Source organism: Labrus bergylta, chromosome 21, assembly GCF_963930695.1.
Source record: "Labrus bergylta chromosome 21, fLabBer1.1, whole genome shotgun sequence".
Taxonomy (NCBI): Eukaryota; Metazoa; Chordata; class Actinopteri; order Labriformes; family Labridae; genus Labrus; species Labrus bergylta.
The window spans coordinates 7,589,582-7,617,349 of NC_089215.1; the positions used below are offsets into that span (position 1 = coordinate 7,589,582).

The window sequence follows — 27,768 nt, forward strand, 5'->3', positions numbered from 1 at the left end:
GGTGTGGTCAGACAACACAAGTTATCTGAAGATGTCACCCCATCCTGAAGATAAACAATCGTTGTGTATTTATTTATTGAAGTATTTTGTAAACCTTTGAGATGCCTAAAGTTTGAGAGACAGTGCACACTAATGTTAACTTTGCCTTTAACCACCTATAATAACATATATGATATGAAGGAATGTCATGGCTATAGAACACAGTAATGTGGGATGGCATTTATTAGACATTTATGTAGTGGTTGTAAACAGTGAACTCCACAGGTGAAAGGGAAACGTCATCGCACACATTGTGTCATTAATATTCCAGGTTCAGCTACATAGCCTGCAGCTATCTGTTCTGTCCCGGGGTCACACTAATTAAAGTTCTGCTCCAAATCACTTTAATATGGTTTTTTTTTACTTTAGGGGGTGCCAGAAAGCCTAGATGTTACATCATGTGCCTCATGTAGTCAAGGCTACAGTCCTGAAGCAGGCGCCCCAGGTTCAACTCTGACCTTTGACTCTCTGCCACATTTTATTCCCCACTCTCTCATTCCAGTTTCCTAATCTATCCACTGTTTTATCTCTACATTAAAAAGCCCCCCCCCAAAAAAAATAAATAGTATACAGGACTTTAGTTTCAGGGGCGCAGGATAGCCTAGCTGTTATGTGGCGCCCCATGTACAGAGGCTACAGTCCAGTTCAAATCTGATCACCTTTGCTGCATGTCATCCCCCTCTCTCTCCTCCCAACATGTCCTCTCTCTCTTCAACTGTCTGATCCAATAATGGCAGAAAATGGCCCCCCAAAGAGTCTTTAGTTTCAAAGAACTCCATTCAGCTTTGCAAAGGGTCATCACACCCCTGTACATCAGGTGAAGAACTGCGGCTCAGTGCAAATGTTTGACTTGAGGAAGTGGCTCTCCCCTCTCAGATGTTCCTACTTAATGTCAAAGTGTGAATCTGAAAGTGAAGCATGTTGGCGGCAGACTTCACCCACAGCGATTTAAGCAGCTGTTTGGCAGCTTTAAGAAGTTGACAGAACCTTTTTTTTTTTTTTTTTCTATCCTCCCCACACTGAAAGCTCTCTGCTGGGAGCCTGAGAGTAACGTCTGAACTAAAGGGAGAGCTTCACCTGATGGAGCTTGAAAGATTTTTTAGACAGGCTTGGATACGTGAGATGTGGTTTTAACGTATTCTCATTTGAAGCTTTAGCGACATTTTGTGTCATTTCACTTTACTACCTGTTGAAACTTTTCTGATATTTTTGGAAGGAGCTCGAGTTGGCTCACGTAGGACAGTGATGGCTGTCAATGTGATGAATTAGTAACTTTACTGCTAGAGTGCAGAAACTTGCAAAGGGGAGAGACTTGTACTACATTGTCATCTTTACTTAGTGTGTGCAACTTTAATGGCAACATTCATTTTTTTTAAGTATTCATGGTGTCAATCTGCAGACCTGATTCAACGGGTGATTTTAAGGTTTGCTTGTTTGGCTCCTTCGCCTCTGCTGATGTTTTAGGATCCCTCTCTAGAGGAGAGGAGGAAGTGAATCGAGTCCAGATCGAGGACTGTATCATGACTCATTTAGAGAAGATTAAAACCACATGACATGTTCCTTTACTTGCAATGAAGTAGCATGGGCAGGGCTGCCCTTAAAGCCTGAAAGAGCTGTTATTATGTGACTGAGAGTGCCATCTGCTGGAGATAGCAAGTCATTTTGTTATATCTTTTTTTTTTTACAAGGAGTTGGAGAAGCCCAGCCCTCCTCAGAAACCACTTCCCGCTGACCCAAGGAGCTCTCGCCTGATTCGAAGTCCCTCTGTAGTCCAAGGGCCAAGGGCAGCAGTTTGTGGCCCTTCAGCCGTATCTATTGTACCCAGACCTGTGCGCCCTCTCCCACGCCCAAACAGGTGAGTTCCATCCATCCCATTTATTTGGGGGAAAAAAGACGCTTGTTTTACCCTCTATCAATTTTTTTTAAATCACTTTTCTCCCTCCTCTAGACCCAATCCCAAGCAGCCCCCAACACTACCAAAGCCTTGCATAATTGCCAACATTAAATACAGCAGCTGAGACTTTGGACCAAGGGGACATTGTTGTGACAAGACACTTAAAAAAGAAAAAGAAAAAGAAATTTGCACTATGAAAACTCTGAAAACCTTAAAAAGATGTCGGCTTCTCTGAGGATCAGTAGACCTGCCGTGTCCCTTTTGGTGCTCTGTCTCTGAATGGTGCTACGAGTCTGAGCTCAGGTACATGTAAAGTATTTATATTCTGTATTTATTGCCACGCAGTGCACTGTGCCAGACACTTTTACTACACGGAAGCAACATGAAATTTGTGTTTTACAGCATTTTTTTTTTTTTTTTTTTTTTTTTTTTTTTTATCAATTGATGTTCATCAAGACGAGTGATAGGAGATTTTAACAAAACAAAAACAAAAAACACAAATCTGTGAAATTGTGATTGCAGGAATGTTTTTGAGAAATGTCTTTTAATGAAGGGAACACTTTACATCTTTATTTTATCTGTTTTGTTCCCATAACTTTATGAGGAGAAAAAGAGACGTGTGCAATGACTTCACTTGAGAACACTTGATTGTGAAGATAATACATTTTTTTCCCTGAAGGTTAATGTGTAGCAGCTTTGAGCCAGTCTGATGAGGCTTGAAACAACCACAGAAGAAGAAGAAAAAAAAGTGGTTTTGCTGCATCTGTTCTGACTAGTTTTCTACGAATGTGGAGGCGGCTCAAGTTGTGTTTGAATTCCTCTGCACATGTAAGGAAATAATGAAATATCACTGATTTCTGTTTGATTTAACAAGCCGTGAGAGGCTCACTTTGGGGATGTGGGTACCAGAGTTTGAGCTCAAGAAAATCAAGGAAACGTTCATCCCGCAGAGAGCGCCTTTGAAATCTTGCTCTGCTTTGACCGAAAAAGTGACAAATGTGTTTTTGACTATTTCCCCCGTGTGCCTGTCTACGCTGAGGACTTTGTGTGATCAAATCATGGAATCAACGAGAACTTTCTCAAGGCGTCATGGAGGCACTCTAGAGAGCTCTAAATGGGTGATGTGGGGTTTTAGAATCTGTGATGGGACATAAAGGACGTATGCACTTATCTTGCAGTTATTCATTTTCTAGTATTCTACCTTTTTATTTAGCTTTTGTTTATTTTAACTCATTTAACATGCCAGACTCAAACTCATGCATAAATCAGATTTCTGGTAATTAAAGGTCACCTATTACACTTTTTTTCAACAAGTTTAAATAAGTCTCTGAGGTCCCCAAAACATGTCTGTGAAGTTTCTTGCTCAAAATCCACTATGATTCTCTATTTCAGCCCTGCTCAGAACAGGCTGTTTCTGTGTCTGTAGCTTTAAATGCAAGTGAGCTGTGTTCAACCACGCCCCTCTCTGGAAGGCCTAGGGAGGCTTGGGCTTTCTTGCACCATGCCCAATTGTTGACATTGAGAAGGCGGACTCAGAGGGCAGAACAAACACCTAGCTGTGGGAGGGTCATACCACCTGGGGGAGGGGTTACTTCCCTTTGTGATGTCACAAAGTGAAATCTCCAAACAGGGAAAAGGCAAAGGAGGATGGACTTTTCTCATAATTGGGGGGTTTGTAAACGGACTAGGGACACATTAGTGTTTTGAAAAACATGGTAGAGTGTATTTTTCATAATATGTGACCTTTAAACAGTGCTTTGTTCATCAGAAAAAAATGCAGACTTATTGTTTAACTGGATTGCCATGCAGCATATATTCACTTTTCATCAAAGCAACATTTCCTTTAAAGCCCAGCTCTTGTTAAAAAAAAATGTGTTGGCTAATATCTGACTTTTGTTACTTTTTATACTGTTCTGTTTTTAATACTACACTACGTGTACATGCCTTGCTTTGTTTATATGCTTCTTTTTCAATGCTCTGTGTCCTTGTACAAACAGGCAGTCACCTGACTGCACCTTTTTGTCCATTTAAGTTCTTGTATGTTGTGTTACAGGTGAACACATGTCTATGGAAAATGCTTTTTTATATGATTGTTTGATACATCATAAAAATTTCAAATGTCAGTGTGTAGTCTGAGTATTTTCAACACTCAAACAGTCTCAGTAAAACTGTTTTTTTTTAACACAGATGGTTTAAGTTGTGATTGATATGTGTGCCGATCTTTTACTTTTTCACAGCATGTATTTATTTATGCAAAAAAGCATTTTTTATAGCAGTTGACTCATGCACTCAAACTGTGCCGCATCTCAAATAGTCCTAGTTTGAAGAATACGCTGAAAGATTTCAAACTCTCTCCCATTTAAAAACTTCAATAGTTTAATATTTACACACATTAAAGAGCCTCTGACTTTTCTTTTATACTTGAGCCAAATTGCTACCAGATGACTGAAAGCTCAAATGCAGTTTCACATTCACATTCTACATTCTACAGACTTTATATTCGGGAAGGTTTGAGGTTTTATAACTTTTAAAATAACTAATTTAATATCTGAATCTGCTTACCTTATTTCAAGAGTCCTGAGTGTTTCAGCAGTTTCTTCAAAGTTTTCATAAGGAGTAAATAAATAAACCTTAAGGTGGAATGGATGTCAAGTCAATACGATTATTTTACTGCTACTGATCAGACGAAGCGTCCCTGAACTTGAATCGTAGATTAATCTGAAATCAAACTGAGCAAATGTATTTTTCGCTCACAACTTTTGAGCAAAAAAGAGCTGACCCTCACCTTGGCTCACTGAATGAGCTACCTGAGCCTGACCAAACTAGCTCCATGAACGTAACATTAAAATAAATGTAAGTCTGGACTGTCACACCCTAGGATGTCTCTCGTTATCTTTTTGAACTGGTGTCCCAGACATCTCTCTTAAAAGCACATGACGTAATTCCTGCCAGCAGTCATAACCTTCAATGTGAGAAGAAAGAAATCTTAATATGTGTGAAAGGCATGTATACACTTGCAAGTTATCCTCAGCTGTAGAAACTGTATACATGTATATAAAACTGCGGGCACATTGTCCCGCACTTGCAATCATTCAAACAACCATAAAAAGCTCGCGGGAATCAGCAGAGGTAACTTCAAATGGGACATCAGCAAAAATATAACTTCACATTTTATTTTATTCGTAACCTAAAGTAAGCCTGATGATTTTTTTTTTTTAATACCATATATATTTTTCAATACAGGTGACTGTGGAAGGGGGGCTCAGCTTTTTTCAGCCCCTCGCAGCCCCTCCCTTCCGCCGCCGCTGACACTACGAAGAACTATTTCCGATAGCAGTTTATTAGGATGATTCCACTCTGCAGAGACACCCTGTCATGGTGAAGAAGAAACATCACATCACAAACACATACAATGATTGTTTACTCCGCTATGTTCTCCTGATGCCTCATGACAGTTGAGAAGTTCAACGTAAAAGAAAGTTTGAGTTAGGGTAAAACACGGGGGCTCACTGAGGAGGCATTTACGGTCGTGGAACAGAAGGGCTTCGTCCACCATCAGTCCCACTCCGTATCGCTGCAGGCAAGTTATCTATCCTGGATCTACATACAGGTGGTTTAGGTTAGGTAAAGGATATTTCCTCCAATTGAAAGCAGTGTGCGATTGCAGCGGCTGCATGAGCACACTTCACCTGTAGGCGACATTATATTAAAGAATCGAACTTTCTGCTGGTGGTAAAACGCCTGATTGACGCCTGATTGACACCTGATAGGCTACATTGAGCCATCCAAACACGCTGGGTTTAAACACAAGAGATTATGACAGGCTAGTGAACATGGCTCGGAGTTGAATATAAAATATCTATGCAAACAGAAACACGCTTGAAGCCACGCTGGCGAGAAATTACGCGCAGGTGCGCACTGCCAGTCAGCCAGCCAGCCCCGAAACAGAACCGCTTCAGACTCTGAACAAGTTATAGCCTTAGTTTCATAAGGTAAGAAAACGAGTCTAGCAATTCTGGTAGCCTTATTACTGTTCTAGTAGAAGCAAAAGTTCTAAGTGATAGACTGCTTGAAGGCGGATCGTTTATTTTCGATCAAAATAAAAATGGATCCGTAGCTGCAGCCGGACACTAGCCCAGTTTGCGCCCTTGTCTGGATGAACATATGACAATATTCTGTTAAACCATGTCGGAGAAAATCAATCCCGCTGAGCCTGACATTCACTCAAAGAGTGAGGAATGTCCTGCGGACGGTTTATTTGGCTTCGGAGATGACCTGGAGATAAATCTGTTCGACGGATTGCCCTTTTCCTCCCGTTACTACAAATTACTGAAAAAGAGGAAGACTCTGCCTGTGTGGAAGGTCAGGCACGAGTTTGAAGATGCTCTGGTTAAGAACCAGCTGGTTGTTCTGTCTGGGATGGCAAAGACTGGGCGGAGTACACAGGTAAGATTGAACGAATAACTTGAATGTTTTATTGGGAAGAGGGGAGGATTAAAACGTTGTGTTAGAATCAAATATTTAAACTCCAACTTTGATTTGTTTTTCTTGGGAGTGCTTGAAATCTCACTCGTGAAAGCTGGTCAAAAATCTTCCTTACGAGTTTAAAAAGATAAAGAATAATATGCCTCTCTTTAGGTTGACTTCCTTCAGACTGGACTCAAATACCAAACTCTAACTCAATTTGCATGACTTGCATTCAGTTAGCAGACTCAGGCATCAGCCCTGATTTGATTATAATGTGAAGTTAACCCTTTTAATGTGTTTTCCCTGCCAAGTCTTAACAGAGCTCATGTTAACACTACAACTTCTTTCTTTCAAAGTTCTGGTTCTGTGACAGTATTTTTTTTTTTTTTTAAACTCTGTTATGTCACAGAGGTAGTGCCATTATGTGAGCTTGTTGTGTGACCATGCTGCCCAGCTCAGCAGATGCTGTTGTCACTGTCAGGCTGTCCAAGCTCTTGACAAGCAGGCTTCACAAAGGCTCCAGCAGGGGTGTTAGGGGACCTCCTGCTGTTAAGCCCCTGTCCGCTTGAGCCCCTCCATGCTGCCAAAGCAATGTTTGCATTATGAGTAATAATACCGTATAATAGCTCCTGTCCCTGTTTGTTTTGTGTCGTCCTTCAAACAAAAGCTGTCGGTACAATTGTGGAAATTCCAGTTTGAAAATATTTGGTTTTGACTTGAGAGTAGGCCACAAACCTACAATGATATATGGCTTCCCTTTTCAGATCCCTCAGTGGTGTGCAGAGATCTGTCTGTCTGCTCAGTACCAGAGCGGCAGAGTTGTGTGCACGCAAACCAGCAGACAGCAGGCTGTAGATCTGGCTCTGTGTGTCGCTGATGAAATGGACGTCAACATCGGCCATGAAGTGGGTTACACCATCCCTCACGAGACCTGCTGCTCCTCCGACACTATTCTGAGGTCTGTTGACAAGCTCCCAGTCCGTCCATTTCACGGCTGTCAGCAACTCACTGAATGTCAATTTAATATCACCTTCACCACTCTTTATCTCTCTTTACCGTGTCACCAACTGTCAAGCATGGTAGACACACACACACACACACACACACACACACACACACACACAACCAATTCTAGCAGAAGGTACCTGATTTTATGTCAACGTACCAACAAAGTGACCAATATATTGCACCTGCAGGTATTTCTTGTGGAAATAGTTAAAGTGCGGAAATTAAAGGCAGGGTTAGTAATTTTTTAAAACTCGCACAAGTTTGAAAGTAGCATTCACTCAGTGCTCAGTGCCCTTCCCTGTGTGCTCCCTCATATGCCACGCCCCTCACTTACATGCACTAACGCTGCATTGTGTGGGTTATGCACATGAGTGGCTTATGCCGGTCTGGTCCACTCATGTGCCGCATATCATTGCCATATGAGTGGAAATATGCTAAGGTGTCTGCAGGGCCTCGGACAGTTTGTGCACTGATGATGTCTTTAAAGCAACACACTCAAAAGTATTCTGAGAAGTGTAGCCATTGTCATTAAGTTGCCACTTTGGGCTGTTAAAAAAAAAAAAAAAAAAAAAGAGAAATCTTGCTCTTGTATATCTCCACTGTAGACTCCTGTGATGGCTTTTATCCAAGCTGTTACCTCCAGTGTTGAAAAATTGAAGCCAACGTGGAATTGCACAAAACTACAGTCTTCGAGAGTGCACTTGAGACTGGCTGCAAAAGCCAAGGAATCCCCATTAGGGGACCCATATTTGAGCGCCCATTTTTACAACAGAAGAAGAAATGCTCACGGCCTGGTTTAAAAGAAAACTGGTCTCTGAAGCTTGTTTCTTTAGTTGTACTAAAAACTGTTAAGAGGATACATCTTATTAGAAGGCATCCATTTTTATTAAATTACTAGGCTAAGAGTTATGCACACATTTTCATATTTAGAGGCGTGGTAAATTTGACTGACAGGTGTGTGCATTGTAGCTGTTTGCCAGGAGGCTGAAGGCCTGCCTATTTCTAGCTTAATCAAAAGTCAGGTAGATACAGAACTTCCAATATGGCCACCACTATCACTGATCTTTATCATGCCTTTTTAGAAACCAAAGGGTGATGTCACTTAGACTATGTCCATGTTTCATATAGTCCATGCTTTTATCCTGCAGGTACTGCACCGACGATATGCTTCTTAGAGAGATGATGTCGGACCCTTTTCTGGAGCACTACGGAGTTATCATCATTGACCAGGCCCATGAGAGAACTGTATGCACGGACATACTGCTGGGTCTTCTCAAGGACATCCTTCTGCAGAGGCCTGAGCTCAGAGTGGTGGTCCTTGCCATCCCACCAATGACTGACAAGCTCCTGAGCCGCTATGGCAGCGCCCCACTCATCAGTGTACAGGCCTCGACACCTGCTGGGGTGGTCCACAGCAACAGTGGCAACAAAGACTACTTCTTTTCTGCATTGAGACTAGTGCTCGAAATACACCGAACCAAGGAGGAAGGAGATGTTGTCGTGTTTTTAGCCTCTAATGAGGTGAGAGATTATTACCTTTTTTTTTTTTTCTTTGGACCTAAACTGAGATTGGTTTAAAACATTTTCCTGTCGTCTCTTCTTCAGGAAGTTCATTCTGCCTACACCATCCTCCAGCGAGAGTGCACCAGACTTGGAGCAGAACTGGGCCGGATGGTCCCTGTGGTCCTGTGCCCCGTCCAGGGACGATTAGTACCTGTGCAGACCGAGCAACAAGGCGCCACAGTTTGCAGGAGGGTTTTCCTCTCTACCCAACAGGGGGAGGACATGTGGTGGCCTACAGAGTCTGTCAACTTTGTCATCAACACAGGAGTCCAGAAGAAGCTGGTGAAGTATTATGGACATACAACAATTAAAAAATCTTCCAAAAAGAAGTAATATGATGATTTTTATTGAACTGTTTGTTGGCTTTGTAGGTGTACCATCCAAGAATAAGAGCCAACTCAGAGGTACTGAGACCCATCAGTCAGTGTCAGGCAGATGTACGTAAGCAGCTCTCTGGACCAACAGGTAGGAATGACAATCCTGACATTCTGACACCAGTTTGAAGGGGTTAATTTATGATTATTTTCAAGTCAGAAAACATCCTGGCAACTTGACTACAATAATGCTGGAGTAGCAACATCAGAATGAATCAAATAAGGTATTTTAGTGTATCAACTCTTCTCCTTCATGAATTAATTTCCATGTATTTTTCTAGGTAAATGCTTCTGCCTGTATCCAGAAGACAGCAAGCTTTCTGCAGAGAATTCCCCACAGATCCTTGAGTCCAACATCACACCAACTGTCCTTTTTCTAAAACGGATGGAGATAGCTGGCCTTGGGCAGTGTGACTTCATCGACAGGCCCGGTAAGCCTGCAAGTGAAAATTGCCGAAGTTAACCATTGAAACATTTTTAAACTCCAGTTACTGGTTCCCACAGATGACATCTTGTTCCCAACCCAATATGCAGCCAGAGAGGTGTATATGGGAGGGGTGTGTTTTTGGCTAGAGGAAGTCTAGTCCAGAGGAAGTTCAGAATTTGCTCTGTGTAGCTGTTTGGGCCCAGTCAGCCGTGAATAAGCTGAGCTGACAGGACCCTGCTACTAGCTATTGTCTGAGCTCTGAACCACCCTAACAAGAACAGAAGAGGCTACAAGAGGCCAGCTCATTAGTGATTATACAACATGTCTCATTTGGGGAGCACCCGACCAGTACAATAAAGGGGAAACGTAGGCCAAAGTTACTATACTTGTTCAATATTCAAATAGAATTTGGCACGGAAGCAAGTCACCATAATGTTTTCAGCCCAATTATTTAATCTCATCTACTAAACAGTCATTTTGAGATATCACCACTTCTGCCTCTAAGTTTGAATTACCAGCACAAGGATTGCTTTTCTATTCTTTAAAGAGCCTTTTTCCACATATGCACTCCTGAAAATTTTGATTGAATTTCAGGAGGACTGTCCCCGAATCTCGGTGGACGGGGAGGGGAGGTGGGGGTCTCCCAGGCCAGGACATTATGTAAAAAGGCTCAAGGGGAATTCTCCTGATAATATCCTGATGCAGTCTCACATCAATTCACTCTGATTTATTTACAGAAAAATTACTAAGTGCACTCGCAGGAGAAACTCACACATGGAGCTCATCTCGAAAATTTCAGTGGTTTTTCAGGAGTTTTAAAAAAAAGTTTGAAAGCACTTTATTTTAGTTTTATACACCAAGCAAGAAACCATTGTATAATACTTGTAGCAGCAACAAGGGGTGATCCTAGCGACTCATTTTCCTGTCGATTTTAACTGCAACAGCCCCGGCGAGTGGCTGGTGGCTGTTACAGTTTAGACACATAAAGCAGCATTTCACCAGCATTGTGGGCCCTTTATTAATAAAATGTTTGAATGCTTTGGATTCTTCTTTTTTTTATTTTTTTTTTATTGAACCATGCTGTTTGATTCCTTGTTTCAGATCCTGAGGGTCTCATGCAGGCGTTGGAAGAGCTGGACTACCTCGCAGCTTTGGATGATGATGGCAACCTATCTGAAATTGGCATCATAATGTCTGAAATCCCTCTGGACCCCCAGATGGCCAAAGCTCTGCTAGCATCCTGCGAGTACGACTGCGTGAGCGAGATGTTGACAATAGCAGCTATGCTGTCAGGTATAAGTGTGCAGATAATCCGAGCAAGACTTCTTAAAAGTACTTTCAAGCAGGTGAAGAACCTCCGATTGGTTGATGGATTCAGCAGATGCTTTTTTTTCAGATGCACAAAGCTGCATATTCTCTGAACCCACTGATAGTTGTTTGTCTCCTGGAAAGTTGACCTTGTTGTTTTCTGTCTTTTTTAGCACCTAGCTGTTTCCTGGAGCCGCCTGCTGGCATGACCCATGAGGCAGTCCAGTGCCACAGAAAGTTCCAGCACCCAGAGGGAGATCATTTCACCCTCATAAATATATATAACGCCTTCAAGCAATGCCAGAGAGAACAATGTAAGAGACAGTTAATGAGAAGAATCAATCTGCTGTCAGGATGTTAACAAAAGCTTACTGGAGTGACAAACCGATGATGTGGAAAACTCTTCATTGTCTGACCCAGCACCAACCTGAACTCAGTAAAGTTCTCTGGTGTATGTTTAAAATTAAGTGTCTGATCTATTATTCAACAGGGTTTCGCAGGTTTCGTCAACATGCTTCAATTTACCCTGATGCATTCACCCTTAAGCTTTATCATTTCGTTTAAGTTTAAGTATGAGAAAAACAATACTTTAACGTATGAGATGCTTTTTTTTTTTCCTCCAGACCTCAGTGCCAAAAAGTGGTGCCTGGGCTACTTCCTGGATCATTCTGCCCTGAAGACAGCCGAGTCCATCAGATCTGAGCTGACTGACACTCTGAACAGGATCGAGCTTCCCATCTCCGAGCCGTCCTTTGGCACCAAAACCAACACCCACAACATCAAGAGAGCTCTGCTGGCTGGCTTCTTCATGCAGGTACATCCAAGCACAGTGGCTTTAAATACATGTTACCTCCAGCAGTGCAGTTGTATTTAAGCTTAAGAGTGTGTTTCCTATTCTTAGATTGCTCGAGATGTGGATGGATCAGGGAACTACTTCATTTTGACACACAAGCACATGGCCCAGGTGCACCCTCTCTCCAGCTACGGGGCTCAAGCCCACAAGCTGGGGCTGCCAGAATGGGTTGTTTTCCACGAGTACACCCTGTCAGAGAACAACTGCATGAGAACAGTCTCTGAAATTTCCCCTCAAGTGTAAGCCAGTCCCGTTTTTCAGCTCATTGCCAGATGTGACCGAGGAGATTACAATTGAGTTGTCATTAATTATCCCCTCATACAGCAAACATGTTTTATTATTGTAGTTAACCTGAGACATTGAATCACATTTCTAAATTTAATCTTTGTTTTCACTCAAAAGTCTGTTGTGATTTCCTAATAGGAAAAAAAAATCTGTATTAATCGAATATTTTCTTGCTCTTAATTCTATTTTAGGTTCCTTCGAATTGCACCAGTCTACTTCTTCTACAATCTGCCCCCTAGTGAAAGCAAAGACATACTGCAGGACATGCTGGAACCAGATGGAGCCAGCAAACAGAATGATGAGACACAAAAAGCCACCGCAGTCGGCAGTGATGCCAACGGTGGCTGTGCAGTGGTGACGCCAACGTACGACAGATGTGTGATTCAATGATCTGAATTTATAAATGTGAACATCTGGCCTGTAATTGCATCTCCTAATGCTTCTAAATGTGTAAAAGTCAAACCCAGGGTGTGAAATATGAATACATTACATGGCTTAAAATGTTGTATGATGGTCACATGTACAGGAATAAAGACAGTTGACTGGATATTGGATGTTGCAATTTGTATTATAGCAATAATTTTCATTAGTCGTGGTCCAGTACACCATTTCCAACCTCCTTGTGCAAACATCTGGGCAGCTTTTCTGTTTGTTCCTGCACTTCAGCACAGTCTGTCTTAAATGTGAGGGCCCTGACAAGAAGACTAGAGATTTTCAGACTTTAATGAGCAGCAGAGGGGCTGCTGTACTTTAAAAAGGAAGAGCTATACTTACCTCCTGTTCACATTATCAGGTATTCAGTTTAAAAGGGACCCTTTCACTGACTTATTTTCATGTTTTAATGACAAATCCAGATGTGTTGGAAGAGTACATTTCTTTTCACATGACACGTAAGGTTTAAAGAAATGAGAAGTATTGCAAAGAATTGTGTTTATTAATAGTCAGTGGCAGGGCATCTACAGAAATTCTTGGCAGTTCTATCCATGTTTTGCTCTTTTACTACACAAAAGACTGCTTTCTGCTCAGGTTATGGACAAACGTGTGAAACCGGCTTTCCACCGGGCGATGTCATCAGAGAGAACTGGAGCTGCTGTGTGACAAATGTGGCTGAACTCTGAGCTGTTGACATTAATACAAAAGGTGCATCATATTCAACGGTTGTAGTTTATAATCTTGTTAGAAAGAATCTTGTAAGAAAAAAAAAGCACAAGCTAGTGCTGGATTTGTATTTATATTCACATGATCTTAATCGCTGTATAATTTGGCTTTATCAGTGATATGTCCATTTTCTTCTACGCTGGATCTTAAAGTGAAGCACACGTTTGTAAAAGCTGTATCACGATACTGACACTGCCTTTCCTGAGAATATATTTAAAGTCTCTTGTTAGCATACTGAAGAATATTCATGGTGTACAGAGATGGTGAGGTTTACACAGTTAAGTATTCTTTGAGTTTGTCCATGATAGCGGACATTCTGTCTGCTGGTATCAGCATCACCGTTCTGAAAGGTTTCATGGGGACGTCATCGAACGACCACCTGCCGCTTAAACAGGAGTCTGTTTCATCCTGGACCGAGTAGTGGAACTTCATGATGGCTTGCTGTAAAGAGAACACAGACGGTACTTCAACATGCAGGAATACTTAGAAATAAAGCGGTTATGCATCACTTCTGTATTGTTTGAAGGGCTGAGGAATTCTTAAAAATGATTTGTGTGCAAAAATCACTGCCTTGAGGCAATTTCTTTTTTAGCTCATAAAAAAAAAAAAAAAAAAAAAGTGATATTTCCCAAGTACTGTTTGTGGTTCTCACCCTGTGTAGTATCAAACATTAAGTAAGCATTTTCCTGCTTTTACCTCATAAAAGAATTCCTCTTCTGCATTGACAAACATGTATTCATCTTTGGGAGCTCCTCCTCTGGCTGGAATATTCTTGCTCGTCTCTTTGCAGGTTTTGCTGATCATCAGACAGTAGTGGCATCTCCCACTTGGCTTGTTTGTCCTCTGAGCTTCAGCTATTTCATCCCTAAAGGAGAGGAGAACATTCAGATTTTGCATACAAAAAAAAAAAAAAGGACACTATTCTAACAGTTCATAACTCTGAAATAAAACAGAAACACCTTCGGCTATTAGAACCATAAAAACACTTTCTTTACGAACTTAAACTAGAGCTCAGGAAAAAAGGGACAACGTTTGTTCTGATCTAATCTTTCCTCCTATTTGACGCGTGGAGGTGGCGTCACGGAGCGCTGCACCCAAGTTGAAAAATGTGTTAACTTCAGCGCAGCGCAAGAACGGCAAGCGAGACGTAGCTCGGCGGGGGCGCAGCTACGCTATTGCACAGAGCAACACATAGACAATGAATGGGCTTGACAGCTTGACAAAAGGCCCTTTAGTGTTAATTATACCCCGAAAGACAAAATACCGAAGAGGACACTGAGGTGGACCAGAGTGGAGCTTACTGGAGCTGTTTGTGAAGCGGGAGGGCGATCTGTGGGGGCACGTTGATGAAGCGTTCACTCAGCAGTAGACCAACAGGCTTGCTGGTATCGCTGAGGATCTGCTCCAGCTGTTCTGTCATGCTGGGGGTGGAGTTCTTCTCACACTGGTCCACGATCAGCTCCTTCACTTCCTCCACACACTGCACATCCTGACAATTGCATCAAACACACACACACACACACATATCTAAATAAAGAGCTTCACCTGCTAAAACATATAAATTATATTCAGTCAGGTGTTTGCTAAGATGTGAAAAAAAAAAACAGAGTTAGTAATAATTGACCAAATGCATAAATAATACAAAAAAATAACATTATAGAGATTTTAATTAAAGCATATTTAGATAGTTGTTGTTGGCAACAGGTGTTACCTTTCTCTCTGTAAGGTTCAGCATGGAGATGAAGCCAAACACTTCATCCGGGTCGTCGTCATCACTGTCCTCTGGCACCTCGGCTTGCTAGATCAAAAAAATAAAAAAAAAATAAAAACAGAAGTAACAAGTAGAGATGAGATGATTCAAAAATTCAGAAACCTGTCGGATAAGGTAAATTAAATTGAAAAGCAAAACCGGAGATTAGTTTCAACTATTGAGGGTCACCCACCTTGATGACGCTTCCAACATGACTCTGTTGAATGATGAGGTCTGTCATCTCTGCTGTGTTTACATGAGCTTTCAGAAACACCTGGAAAAACAAGCATGGCATCAGTGAGAGGGATGATCAGTCAATCACAGTCAGTAAATGTGATCTGAAGACTTTGCATGATAATATAGTGGCAAAACATGGAAGACTGTTCCACACCTGTTGCAAGAGCTTCTTGATGCCATTGTAGTCACTGCTTAGAATGGTGTGGGCTTCAAAATCCACAATGACCTCCTGAATATGACACAACAACAACAACAAAGCAGATGTGTCAACTATTTAGTTTTAGTTTTAGTCAGTAAACAGTTCAATGGTAGCGTCCTGTTGCCATTAGCCTGCAGCTGAGTTAGCTTGCCGAATAGCAAGGCCATGCATCTCATTCACAGTGCCGTGCGGTGTACTGTACCTCATTGATCTCCTCCTCTGACGCCTCGCTGTCCTCCTCTCCGGATTCATCGTCGTCCTCGGGATTCTCATCGGAGCTGTCGTCACTATCCGCGGGGTTTTCACCCAAACCTATTGCTCTCTTCTTCGCGGACGAGGCCATGCTGCAAACACACAACAACACGTGTTGCCGCTGGGTGGGCGGGGCGACGCTTAAAGCGCAGCCACGGAGCAGCGCGGTAGGAAACTGACACTCCGAAGCCGCCATTTTGGCTCCAATGTACACTGCTTTATCTTGCGCTGCGGAGCCACAATGTAAGCCGGTCAACTCGTAGGGAGAGTGGACTAAACCATGTTAGAAAGAGGGGTCTCTAATCGTTTAAACATTGCAAAACTGCAATTCTACCTGTGGAAATATGTTTTCTATTCAATTTCCCAACAATTAAGTGTCACATTTTTTTACCATTTTAAATCCTTTATGGTTTATTAAAATTTTTCTATGATATTAATAAATATTTTAAGCATTTTTCTACCCTTCTCGACGGTGTTTGTAATCGTCACGCACCAAGCGGAAGAGACAAACCAAGGTACTTAAATGTCGTGCAGTATTTTGTCTTTTTAGTATTACATGTTGTTCATGTTATTGTGCCATACTACAGGTAACATGGATAAATAACTTCATATATCTTCAGATATCATGAGCTGGGTTCAATTAAAGCGACATGTCGCTATGAGTGTGTCTTACTAATGTAAACAATAACATGAGAGTACACTATTATATAGCCACGTATTATCTGGATACATTGAAAAAGAAATGCATGATTGCTTTTACGCGTCTTGTTCAAACGTGACTCGACAGTTTTGTTATCAGCAGGTCGCATATAACAGTTTTAGGGTGTAGCTTGGCTTGCTTTGCCTTCACACCCTCTGTCCTCAGTTGTTTTGGGTTTTTTTTTGCAGGTATTGAAGTCTGATAGTGGCAACATTCATATTTCACCCTGCTCTGTTCTGCTGTTCATCCAGTGTTTTAAGAGTCTTGGCCAGGATGCATGTACTGCTTCTCAAAGAGCCAAGAGAAGAGGAGTCAGGACCTGATCCTTACATTAAGGTAGATACATAGTTGTACATTTGTTTTGTGTTCATTTGGATGCACTGAACCATTGCACTGTTGTTCATTTTTAAAGCAATGTGTTGCTTTGTTTGCACAGGAGCTGGCATCACACGGACACAAAGCAACCCTTATTCCAGTGCTGTCTTTTAAGTTTGTCTCATTAAACACCCTGTCGGATAAGGTAAATGAAACTGGTGCTGTCCTTAACTAGAGTTTGTGTCTTTTTGATTCATCTTAATGTTAGTTTGCTTTTATGTGTGTCTGTTTTTTTGACTTGCTCTTGTTCTTCAGCTTTTCCAGCCAGAAAAGCATGGCGGTCTTATATTCACCAGTCCAAGAGCAGTGGAAGCTGTGAGGATGTGCTTAGAGGCAGAACAAAGACAGGAAGGTAAGAGTGTGTAAAAGGAAGAAAAATGAATTATTACTACCTTCACTGTATTCATTTAATGCCATTAATCCTTTGCCAATTGGATTGCTTTTGCACAAAATTAGTATCATTTCCATCTTTTGATGTCTCGCCTTTTTCCTGATGTTTAAGAATGGAACAGCTCTGTGAAAGACAAGTGGAATATGAAGTCAGTCTATGTGGTCGGGAAAGCAACTGCTGCATTAGGTGAGTTTGTGAAAGACACATTTGTCTTTGTGTTTGTAGTTCTTTTTTTTTTTATGATACATCCTTGCTGTGCTAATGTTAATTGCAGTGAAGTGTGGCAGGCACCAGGTGCTGACAGAGGTGTGTGAGGGGCTGCTACTTAAAGTCTTTTGGAAGTGGGTTGTACATTAAATGGCAGCTTGGTGTGAGACGCAGCAAATATTTGCTTTTTTTTAGAAAACAAGCAGGTGCAGCACCTGTCTGACGTGTGCTGGAACTTCTTCCTTTAGTAACAGCTGATCCCTTTATTGTCAGTTTTCTGGGAGTTGTGTATTTAGTAGTTAAACTCGATGAAATCAATTTAAAGGTTTTTAGATATATGTGTCATTGTTTTGCTGGTTTCTTTTCCATATTTTAATAACAACAATAACAATTTGTGTTTTCTCTCAAACAGTACAAAGCCTGGGCCTGAACCCTTTGGGCGAGGACACGGGGACAGCAGACGTCCTATCACGTGTCATCATCGAACGTACGGTTTGATGATATACTTCCACAGGCTATTCTTAACTGAAGATTCATGATGGTTCTGATAATTAATTTGACCTTACATTTGAATTCTCGTCACAGGGGAGGACACAAATATTCCCCCACTTTTTTTCCCCTGTGGCTCGATCAAAAGAGAAGTGTTGCCTACGGCTTTAAGGGAAAGTGGTAAGCATGTTTCCCTTTGTGCCTCAGAGTTTAAGCTCAAGGTGATAGAAGTCCCACAGGGGTTACACTAATTATAAAATAATAATTGTGCTACCTTTATCACTGCGCGGGATCTGTTTCTTTTGTTTCCAGGAGTGCCCCTGGAGACGCTGACTGTCTATCAAACCGCTGAACATCCAGATCTGGAGAAAAATCTGAAGAACTATTTCACCGAGCAGGTAAACTGCACTCCTACTGCAATTTTAGAGAGCACTATGTGAAATGTATACATGAATCATTAGTGTATCATCATTGTAGGGCACGCCAGCCAGCATCAGTTTCTTCAGTCCTTCAGGGGTGAAGTTTTGCCTAGAAGTGGTGCGGAGGCTGTCAGGTGAACAGCTGACTCAGATAAAGGTACAGCTGACTCATAATCACGCTGAATGTACACTTCTTAAATCAACTCCAGTACCTCTGACCGTCGCTTTAACTGGTCTTGTTTCCAGTTTGGAGCCATAGGACCGACTACAAGAGACGCTATGACAGCAGAAGGCCTGTGCGTCAGCTGTACAGCGGAGAAACCGACACCAGAACACTTGGCTGCAGCAATCGCTAAAGCTCTACAAGAACCAAACACAGGCTCCTAAATCCCTCCACTTGATCTTTGTTCTGTGTATATTCTGTATAGTTGATGCGCTTTGACATTTGCCTCTTTTATTTCAAGGATTATCTTGCCAGTTTTGCATGTAAAAAAAAAAAAAAAAAAGCTGATTTGCACTTAAAAAGTGGCTTTCTGTGCCAGAAGAAAATGTGATTTAATATAATGCTGTTTATGTCAAGCCTGCCTAAGGAAGTTGAATGTTGTGCGTTTGTTTTTGAGAATAAACTTTGGCCAATGTGATGATGTGGAAGGTTTGGTTAGTGGTCATTTATTGCATATCACCTCAGTGTGTGTGTGTGTGTGTGTGTGTCCTTTTCAAAGCAAGTGTTGGCAGTCTATACTGTTATTGTCCACATGAAAGCATAGGTTTCACCCTCCTTCCACAGGTCAACAGCAGTCCATTTAAAACCAATGACGCATGTCTCACACATCCATGCAATTCGGTCAAAGTGAGCAGGGGGAGACAGTAAAGAGTTTGCTTGTTACACAAAGCTGGAGAAAGTGGGTCCACCTCCAGAGAGAGGTCGCACCTTTCAGATGGGCGTGGAGAAGCTCCGCGTCTGCCTTTTAAAAGCTGCACTGCGGCGTCTTCCTCGCCATCGTCTCACTTGTAATCGCAGGAGTGAACCAACGGCACGATGCTGACTTTTATCCAGCTGATCATTTTGCTCTTTTGGACGAGCATTAGCTCAGCTGATGCGGAGAAACTTTTCCATAAAAGGGATCATTCTGATGTGCAGAACCTTAACTCTCATCAAGCTGAGGTTATCACCGACAAGTACTCGGCAGAGGTAAAAACAATCTTATCATTTCTCCACTTTGTAACATTAAACGAGTGACCTTTTGGAGGCTTAAATGTAACCTTTTCTTGTTTTTTTTAGTTATTTCTCTCTAGATATGGATTCATTAAACCGGTAAACTGGGAGGAGATCCAGTTTGAGGACGTGGACACCTCTTTCACTGAAGACTTCCTGGAGGAATTTCAAGATAAGATCCAAGAAGGGACCTCAGTTCATCGATCAAGGGATTCTCCTCATGTTGGGGATCAAGGTGACAGCAACAGCTTCACAGAGAGCCAGGCGTTTGCTTCAGCTATTGAGGAGTTTCAGAGAGTGTCGGGTCTGCCGGTCACAGGCATGTTTGATGAGGCCACAAAGGAGGCGATGAACAAACCGAGGTGTGGAGTCCCTGACAAGGAGATCGAGCTGAACGCCCATGAAGTACTTGAGAACACTAGCGTTTCAGATATTGAAAACAGTGTCAGTGAGGCTGACAGTAATAACACAGCGAGCAATGCAACCAGCGACACTTTTTTTGGCACCGAAATCTCATTTGAAGATGACTTTTTCAATTTCAACGACACAGAAAGTGTTCTCACAAGCATCTCCAATGACACCAGCAGTAATTACACAAATGACTTAGTTGCTCACATTTCAAATGAAACCTCGCCCAATGATATCAGCATGCACAGTCAAACAACAAATATCAGCCTGAGCTCTCCCCAGAGCAAAGCAGTGCAGCGCAGAAAACGTGACCTTGCAGCTCTCGTATCCAAAAACAGACAAAGGAGAGATTCGAGCGAAACGGGCTACATGGCCTTTTCTAAGAAGGTGCTGAAGTGGAGGCTGATCGGAGAAGGCTACAGCAGTCAGCTGTCCATTGAAGACCAGAGGCATATCTTCAGACTGGCCTTCAGGATGTGGAGCGAGGTGTCTCCGCTGGACTTCGTGGAGGATACACGCTCCCCGCTGGAGGAGGTGGACATCCGGCTGGGCTTTGGCACAGGTACACTCATTGCATTATACTTTTTTTCATAAATGTAGATACAATAACAATGCACTTTTATTTATCCAATCTGATACATTGTGGAATCTGTGCTTCTACAGCCTGTAAGCAAAGGACGTGTGTTACCTTTAGAGTCTCTATCCTCGGAACAAGAATGTGTTGTCTTTACTACAGAACGGCTGGAGGATTTTTCACTTCATCATGTTGCATTGTGCTGCAGAGTTCTTAATTCAAATTAGCAGAAAAGGCAATGCATCTAATTCAAACCTTGTCCGTTCTAAACTCCACACAGGAAGACACCTGGGATGCAATCAAAGGTTTGACGGCACCGGTCAAGAGTTTGCCCACGCCTGGTTTCTGGGTGACATTCACTTTGATGATGATGAACATTTCACCGGTCCCGACGCTGGCAGTGGCATCAGCCTTCTCAAAGTAAGAATACTGCGGCACGACTGTAGGAATGATATAAATATGATAAAGGAGTAAATGATCAGAGTTTTGTCTACAGCTCATTCATTCTAACATCTTTTTTATATTGCTTTATATTAGGTGGCAGTTCATGAGATCGGCCATGTTTTGGGTCTCCCCCACATCTACAGACCCGGCTCTATAATGCAGCCCAGTTATCTGCCCCAGGAGTCCGGCTTTGAGGTGGACTGGATGGACAGGAAGGCCATACAGCACCTCTATGGTAACAGCACCATCTAGTGGACACACACACACACACACACACACACACACACACACACACACACACACACACACACACACACACACACACACACACACACACACACAGACCCAGATTGAGGGTTATTTACACACAAGAATGAACAGTCAACATGTATGTAAAAAGCTCTTTTGTGTGCTTCTAGGGGGCTGTAAAGGTCGATTCAACACAGTGTTCGACTGGATCAGGAAGGAGAAGACGCCCTATGGGGACGTGGTCATCCGCTTTAACACCTACTTCATGAGGGGCGGCTGGTACTGGCTGTATGAGAACAGGAATAACAGAACCCGGTTTGGAGATCCAGTCGCACTGCAGATTGGTTGGCGTGGAATTCCCATGGATGGAGTGGATGCATGTGTGCATGTGTGGTCCAGAAAAAGAGACGCTGTTTACTTCTTTAAAGGTAATCATAAAGCGAGTCTTCACGCCATGTAAGTACAGTATAGTGCACCTTTTCTTTTTTTTCTAACAGGCCCTCATGGTATGTTTGTCCAATGTTGTTTTGTGTACAGGTACTCAGTTTTGGAGATACGACAATGAGAATGACCAGGCGTTCAAACAAGACCCCGAAGGTCACCGTTATCCCAGGTTAATCTCTGAGGGTTTCCCTGGGGTGCTGAGTCCCGTTGACACGGCCTTTTATGACAGGAGGGACTCCCACATCTACTTCTTCAAAAACACTCTCGTAAGAATAGCATCCTTATCTTCTTTTTTTTTTGTTACATGTTGGGCAGCTAAGTAAAATAAAGCCCAACGTTAAGTAAGCTTTGAAACAATAATACACTTTAATTATAAAATAAAACTATTATTTTAAAGAAATCTGAAGAGGTGACAAATTAAAGGATTTAAATGGAGTCAGAGTAGGCAGCTGAAACTGAGCCATGGCCCCTACAGGCACCACAAATGGAGGTTTGGCCTTTGGGTCCTGGGCTAAAAGTGTATTTTTCTTATGTGATTTGTAATCTAACCAAGCTGGTTTGATATACAAAAAGGTACGTCTTAGAGAAAAGAAAGCACACCTTGATTCATTTGTTTCTCAGCTTTAAACCCCAAGCATACAAACCTCCTGTGATTTGTTTGTGTGTCGTAATTAAATTGATTTCTACAAAAGAGGCAAAACAATTATCTGTTCAAACAGGTGTACGCATTCGACGTGGCAGCCAACAGCTTGGCAAGAGGCTTCCCCAGAAACATCAGAGATGTTTTCCCTGCCGTGGAGAGCGGAGACCATCCAGATGGCAACATTGACGCTGCCTACTTCTCTTACACCCACAATGCCATCTTTCTACTCAAGGGCACACGCTTCTGGCAGGTGGTGGGAAGCCGAAATCGCTGGCGCCGGCCCTTTCTGCCACGGAATGGCCTGCTGCCACACAGGGAGGTGGATCAGCACTGGTTCGACATCTGCAACGTTCATCCCACGGCACTCAAACTGACACGCTGAGGATGCTGAAGCAGAGACTTTTTGAACACTACTCGTGTGTACAGGTATGATCTACGCGCTCACCTGTTGTCATACATGTGCAGATGTCAGTTATCTACTTGTTTTTGTGTGTTGTGAATGTATGATTTAAGATCCTTAAGACAAAAACAGCTGAATTTTACTGTTGGCTTTTATTGAAATGAAGAGTTCTATTAATACATATGCTGTCTGTCTCATACTTTGAGGTGCCAAGAGCATATTGGTGGGAAAGAAATCCTGAAGGACCTGTTATGTTTACAATATATAAAGCATTAGAGAGATTACATTTGTTTATAGAGTGTTTGTAAAGTCTTTATACCGACACCTCTTATGATTTGTTGATGTATGTAAGAGGACTCTTAAATTGCACACCATGAAAAAGGGGATTCTTTCTGCAACAAGGTTGAATAAAGTACAGACTCACAATGCAAATACCATTTATAAAGGCATCTTTGACCTTTCCTGTTTTTATGTTGCATTTCCATTTTCCAATTTTGCACAAGTGGTAATGAAATAACTTTTCCCAGACTGTACAAATAATCTCTACGTTAGTTGTAGTTCAGTTCATTGCTCATTATGAAAGTACAAAAATACAAACCAGATTTTTCAGTACTGCAGGTTGTAGCTTGTTTCTCTTTAATTGACCATTTCATGTACAAACCTGTGTATCTAATAACCACATAAAAAAAAAAAGTGTCCAAATGAATATGCAATATAGATATGACGAAGCTTGACAATAATGGAGACAAATGTCTCCTAAATGCAAGGAATGAGGAACTGTACTTTTATGATTAATTTATGATTAATTCACCATTAGTTAATGATTAACTAATGGTTATTTAATTATTAATTAACCTTAAGTTAATGAGTCACTAATGGTTTTTTAAAGATTTGTTCTTTAGCTTTTTTGCCTTTATTTGATTGGAAAATTGATTGTGAGTGGAGGAATGACTTGTGGAGCCACATGTCGGACATGAACCAGGGTCGCCCACTTGGTGGACTTTCGCCTCCTTGCATGGCTCGTAACCTAACCGCAAAGGCCCCCTGCTAAAAATGACCTTTATAGTTTAGGTCCTCAATTGTTCCTCATTTGTACTATGCCAGATTTCTGGTAAATTACTTGTTAAAGGCATGTCATGTTTTGGTGTATATAAATGTTAATCCCAAGTCTTCTTGTTGGTTTTATAGCACATATGGACTCATTGTATACCTAACAACCAGTTCCCTCTTAACCACAGGCAGAAACTCAGACTAGTGGCATAATATGGAAAGCAATAGAAAACCTTAAAGAAAATCAGTTCCAGTCCTGATTCACTGGTTGCAGTACAATACTCCTTTAGCTGATTTGTAAGAAAACAGTATGAGCTTCATCCCAGAGGTGTTTTAAAAAATCTATTCTTCTTTTAAACCCTTCTCATTGTCAGAGGCCTAGTGGAAGACTTACACATAATTTAAAAAAAAAGAGCCTTTTAAAATTTAGATTGAAGCAAAATGATTGAAAAGAGGCCTCGGCTTATTACTTAACGCTGTTCCATTTCATAGAAATCATGTGAGCAGGGTGCAAAGAAACAGAGACATTGATTCTGTAATCAATACGTTACTTGAAGACTCTTATTAATTCGGCTCATCTTCGGAAGATTAAGCTCCTGGTGGGCCGCGGATAACTAGCGTGGCGCTCCGGGCGCTCTGTAGGCTATATTAATAAATTGAAGTAGAAATCAATTACAAGCAAAGGAACAAAATGTCACAGCAAGAGCGGCTATAGAGAGGGATGTCATGAGATGGTGGGTTTGCAGAAGGAGTTCCTGTTAGTGAAAAGAAGGTGTAGTTAATTACTTTTATAGAAGGGGCCATTTCCTATAAAGCCAGTGATTTGAACTTGTTAACATCCATCTTTTTCAATTTTAGAAGCATAACAAGTTGTTGCTTTGGTTTTGGTTTGGGTTCATCCTGGACTTAATACCGTAGCTCTCGTAATTCCTCTAAGCGTGAACAACCTTGGTAAAAACATTTAAGTCTTTAACAACAACTAAAGCTTATAAAATGGATTAATGGACTACTGTAAAAAAAATATATTCAAAAGAAAAGAAAATCTAACAGATCAATTAACTAATGCGAGCTGTGTTTGGCTGTGTCTACAAAGTGGGAAAGGTGATATCTCTTATCAAAACATTTTTCATCTAGCAATAAAAATATATATGTTTTCTTTCATGTTGATTTTTTAAATAAATGATTGAAGCTCCTGATTGAGACTTCATTGTGCCTGAAGGTCACCACAAGGCAGTCGTGCACTTACTTTGATAATTCTCTAGAATTTTATCCAATGAAGAGCGGGAGCTTCTTGGTTCAATTCATCTTTGTTATAAAAAGATGACAATATTTAAAGGCATATATTATGGAAGCCCTGAGTGCTTCTATCATAATGACTAATTAGTAGTTTTCTCTTGAGATATGTACTTATTTATTTCATTACCTTGAGATGACAATGCTGGTTCACTGGTGATAATGACTTAAAGGTCACAAATCTTGCAAAATACGCTTCACCATGTTATTCTAACATTAACATGTGTCCCTAGTCTGTCTTCAAACCCCCTAATTATGAGAAAAGTCAATCTACTCCGTCTTTTACCTGCTCCACTTTGTCAGAAAATGTGTGCTCAAACAGGCCGTTTGGGGATTTTCCCTTTGTGACATCACAAAGGGCAGTAACCCCTCCCCAAAGTGGGTGACACTCCCACAGCTAGGTGTTTGTTCTGCCCTCTGAGTCTGCCAATCAACAGGTCATGGTGCAAGAAAGCCTGAGCCACCCAAGCCCCTCTAGAGAGGTGTGGTCGACCACAGCTCATGTGCATTTAAAGCTGCAGACTCAGAATCAGCCTGTTTTTCATTCACCCAGGGCTGGAATTGAACGGTTTATATGCTAAAATACGGGATCAGAGTGGATTTATAACAAGAAACTTCACAGACATGTTTTGAGGAGCTCTGACACTTATTTAAACTGGTTGAAAAGGAGGATAATATGTGACCTTTAAATTCAGTTATTTTCTTGAGATCTCGACTAATTTATCTCATTTACTCTGAGTATGAACGCTTGTTAAAGCTTATCATGGGGTAATTTGATAGTAATCCGGCAAAAAAAACAACAACAGGCTAGTTGCTGTGATAGGCCAGAGCTTGACGACCACCAATGCTGCCATTGCCCACGCTGATGAATTAAGTTAAGCCTATGTACTGTATATCTATGTTGGTTTTGGGCTCTTGGAACCCTGTGGTTGTTATCACCAGATAATGATGATTAATCCAATGTAAAGGAAAACCCATCCTTGTTATCTGAGAAAAGTTAGCTTGTTATTACAGGGAAACCAGCTTGGTTATCTCAAGATAAAAAAAGTCAAGTTCTTGAGTAAACCACTGGATACTGCTCCTTCTCAAAGGGAAATCAGACTAAAAATGTATGGATGCTTGTCTGCCTTGGGCTTCCATAATATACAACCTTAAAAGTTAGCTAATTAATGTTGTATAGTCCAAAAGAAGACACATTTGTTTGAGGCTAATATGCATTTTGTTTGTATCTGCAGAACCTTGCTGTGTACATTTGACATCTCAGCAGGCATAATTGATAGACTAATAATACATCTTCTACATAAGATCATGCACTTTGGTCGAAGCTTGTGATCTGTTTATTTATCCCATTATGAAGCCTCAAACACCCCCTGCACCCTGGAGTTCCGCTCATACGGAGAACTCTAATATACAAACTGTTATTCACACATGCGAGTCCCCGGCTGCAGCCTTGCACAGCTCAGTGATCTAACAGTGAACAGTGATCTATTGAAGCTCCCTCCTCTCTGCACCGCGGGCCTCTTTGGATGCGACTAGGATAAATGAGATCAGTCATGCTGATGGAAGAAGCAGCCCCAGAGAGATACACAAACCTGTGTCGTGGTGCAGGAATCCACATGGGAGGCACTTCAGAAACAGGAGAATGGGATTTAGACTCCTGCAGCACATTTTTATAGCAACAACAAAAAAAAAAAAATCTCCCAAACTCTGCCAAGACGTGAGGAAAAACTTGCACCGCTGTTGCCTCATTTCTTGTCTTGGAGCAGTGTGGGAAAACACAGCAATGAATCACTCCAATAGTGTCATTTCCACTGAGTGTCACACAGTAGTGTGTCTTTTCCGCGCGCCATGGGATTAACTCAATAAACTGCTGCTTTTGTAGATACAGTAATGTATTGTGTTTAAATGTATCTTCTGCAGGATTCAGCCTTTCATGGAGATCATTATTGTCATGCTACTGATATCTAAGGTTGAATAAAAAGCCAGTTCAAGGATAAATCACTTTCAATATGCTTACAGAAAGAGAACATTTACTCAGTAAACACCTCCAGGGTTTATGTTGGAATAGAAAATGAGATTTCTCACTGGGAGTCACGCCTTTAAGGAAGGATGTGGAATAGTTTATTTTATAGTTGATTGTATGTTTCAGTTGAGTAATTGTACTTCTTTCATTGCACATGTCATAACATTTAGACAAGGCTGTGAAAATCACTTCAACGACTGTTTATCAGTAAGCATGGAGAGGACAGGACAACATTCCCCTTCCTGACTCTGAGGAACCTCAATACTTTACCCCCCCCCCCCCCCCCCCAAAAAAAAACCACCACCCCTCACTCAATACAAACCAACAGATGAATATCAAATAATTTCAAATTGTTTTTTTCTGATTTCTTTTCATTGAAGGTGTCTGACACAGTTTTATTTTATGAAGCTCAACACCTTTCTCCTTCATGATTTAATAAAAAGGGCACGTCTGACACAAAAGTTACAACAGAACAGACAAAAAGTAATCTAAACATGCACAACTGTATGAACAATATGATGAACAGACATGTAAACAATAGTCTATAAATTAAATATGTGGTATTTAAATGTCTAAAACTCCACCTCTTTCGGGGAAATTCATATGTTTAAGATGTCCAAACTTTCAGT

The 27,768-nt window shown here is 41.5% G+C and overlaps 4 protein-coding genes across 4 annotated transcripts in view; 3 read left to right on the plus strand and 1 right to left on the minus strand.

Annotated features, from left to right (window-relative positions):
• LOC109992202 (disintegrin and metalloproteinase domain-containing protein 12) overlaps positions 1–4,056 on the plus strand; it is an 80,596-nt gene extending 76,540 nt beyond the window's left edge. Inside the window, exons 22-23 of the mRNA XM_020644728.3 lie at positions 1,728–1,894; positions 1,988–4,056. Of these exons, the coding sequence (XP_020500384.1) occupies positions 1,728–1,894; positions 1,988–2,057 (237 nt within the window). The 3' untranslated portion in view covers positions 2,058–4,056. The remainder of the gene's footprint in view (positions 1–1,727; positions 1,895–1,987) is intronic.
• Positions 4,057–5,278: 1,222 nt separating this feature from the next.
• dhx32a (DEAH (Asp-Glu-Ala-His) box polypeptide 32a) lies at positions 5,279–12,765 on the plus strand. Its single transcript, XM_020644737.3, has 11 exons — positions 5,279–6,379; positions 7,165–7,358; positions 8,557–8,929; positions 9,014–9,253; positions 9,343–9,436; positions 9,627–9,776; positions 10,874–11,065; positions 11,254–11,394; positions 11,704–11,894; positions 11,982–12,172; positions 12,410–12,765. Exons 1-11 carry the CDS (start codon positions 6,119–6,121, stop codon positions 12,606–12,608), a joined length of 2,226 nt encoding a protein of 741 aa, XP_020500393.3. The 5' UTR covers positions 5,279–6,118; the 3' UTR covers positions 12,609–12,765.
• Positions 12,766–13,133: 368 nt separating this feature from the next.
• bccip (BRCA2 and CDKN1A interacting protein) lies at positions 13,134–15,938 on the minus strand. The gene is made up of 7 exons (XM_020644727.3): positions 15,765–15,938; positions 15,518–15,592; positions 15,320–15,400; positions 15,088–15,174; positions 14,678–14,865; positions 14,073–14,241; positions 13,134–13,817 (listed from the first exon to the last, which is right to left on the minus strand). The coding sequence occupies exons 1-7, from the start codon at positions 15,903–15,905 to the stop codon at positions 13,647–13,649; spliced, it is 912 nt and encodes a 303-aa protein (XP_020500383.2). The 5' UTR covers positions 15,906–15,938; the 3' UTR covers positions 13,134–13,646.
• A 482-nt stretch (positions 15,939–16,420) lies between these two features.
• On the plus strand, positions 16,421–23,405 carry mmp21 (matrix metallopeptidase 21). The gene is made up of 15 exons (XM_065949796.1): positions 16,421–16,850; positions 16,951–17,034; positions 17,145–17,241; positions 17,392–17,466; positions 17,900–17,974; positions 18,073–18,156; positions 18,289–18,374; positions 18,454–18,529; positions 18,642–18,687; positions 19,692–20,581; positions 20,874–21,013; positions 21,131–21,272; positions 21,457–21,714; positions 21,824–21,996; positions 22,450–23,405. The coding sequence occupies exons 1-15, from the start codon at positions 16,788–16,790 to the stop codon at positions 22,753–22,755; spliced, it is 2,595 nt and encodes an 864-aa protein (XP_065805868.1). The 5' UTR covers positions 16,421–16,787; the 3' UTR covers positions 22,756–23,405.
• The last annotated feature ends 4,363 nt before the right edge of the window (positions 23,406–27,768 follow it).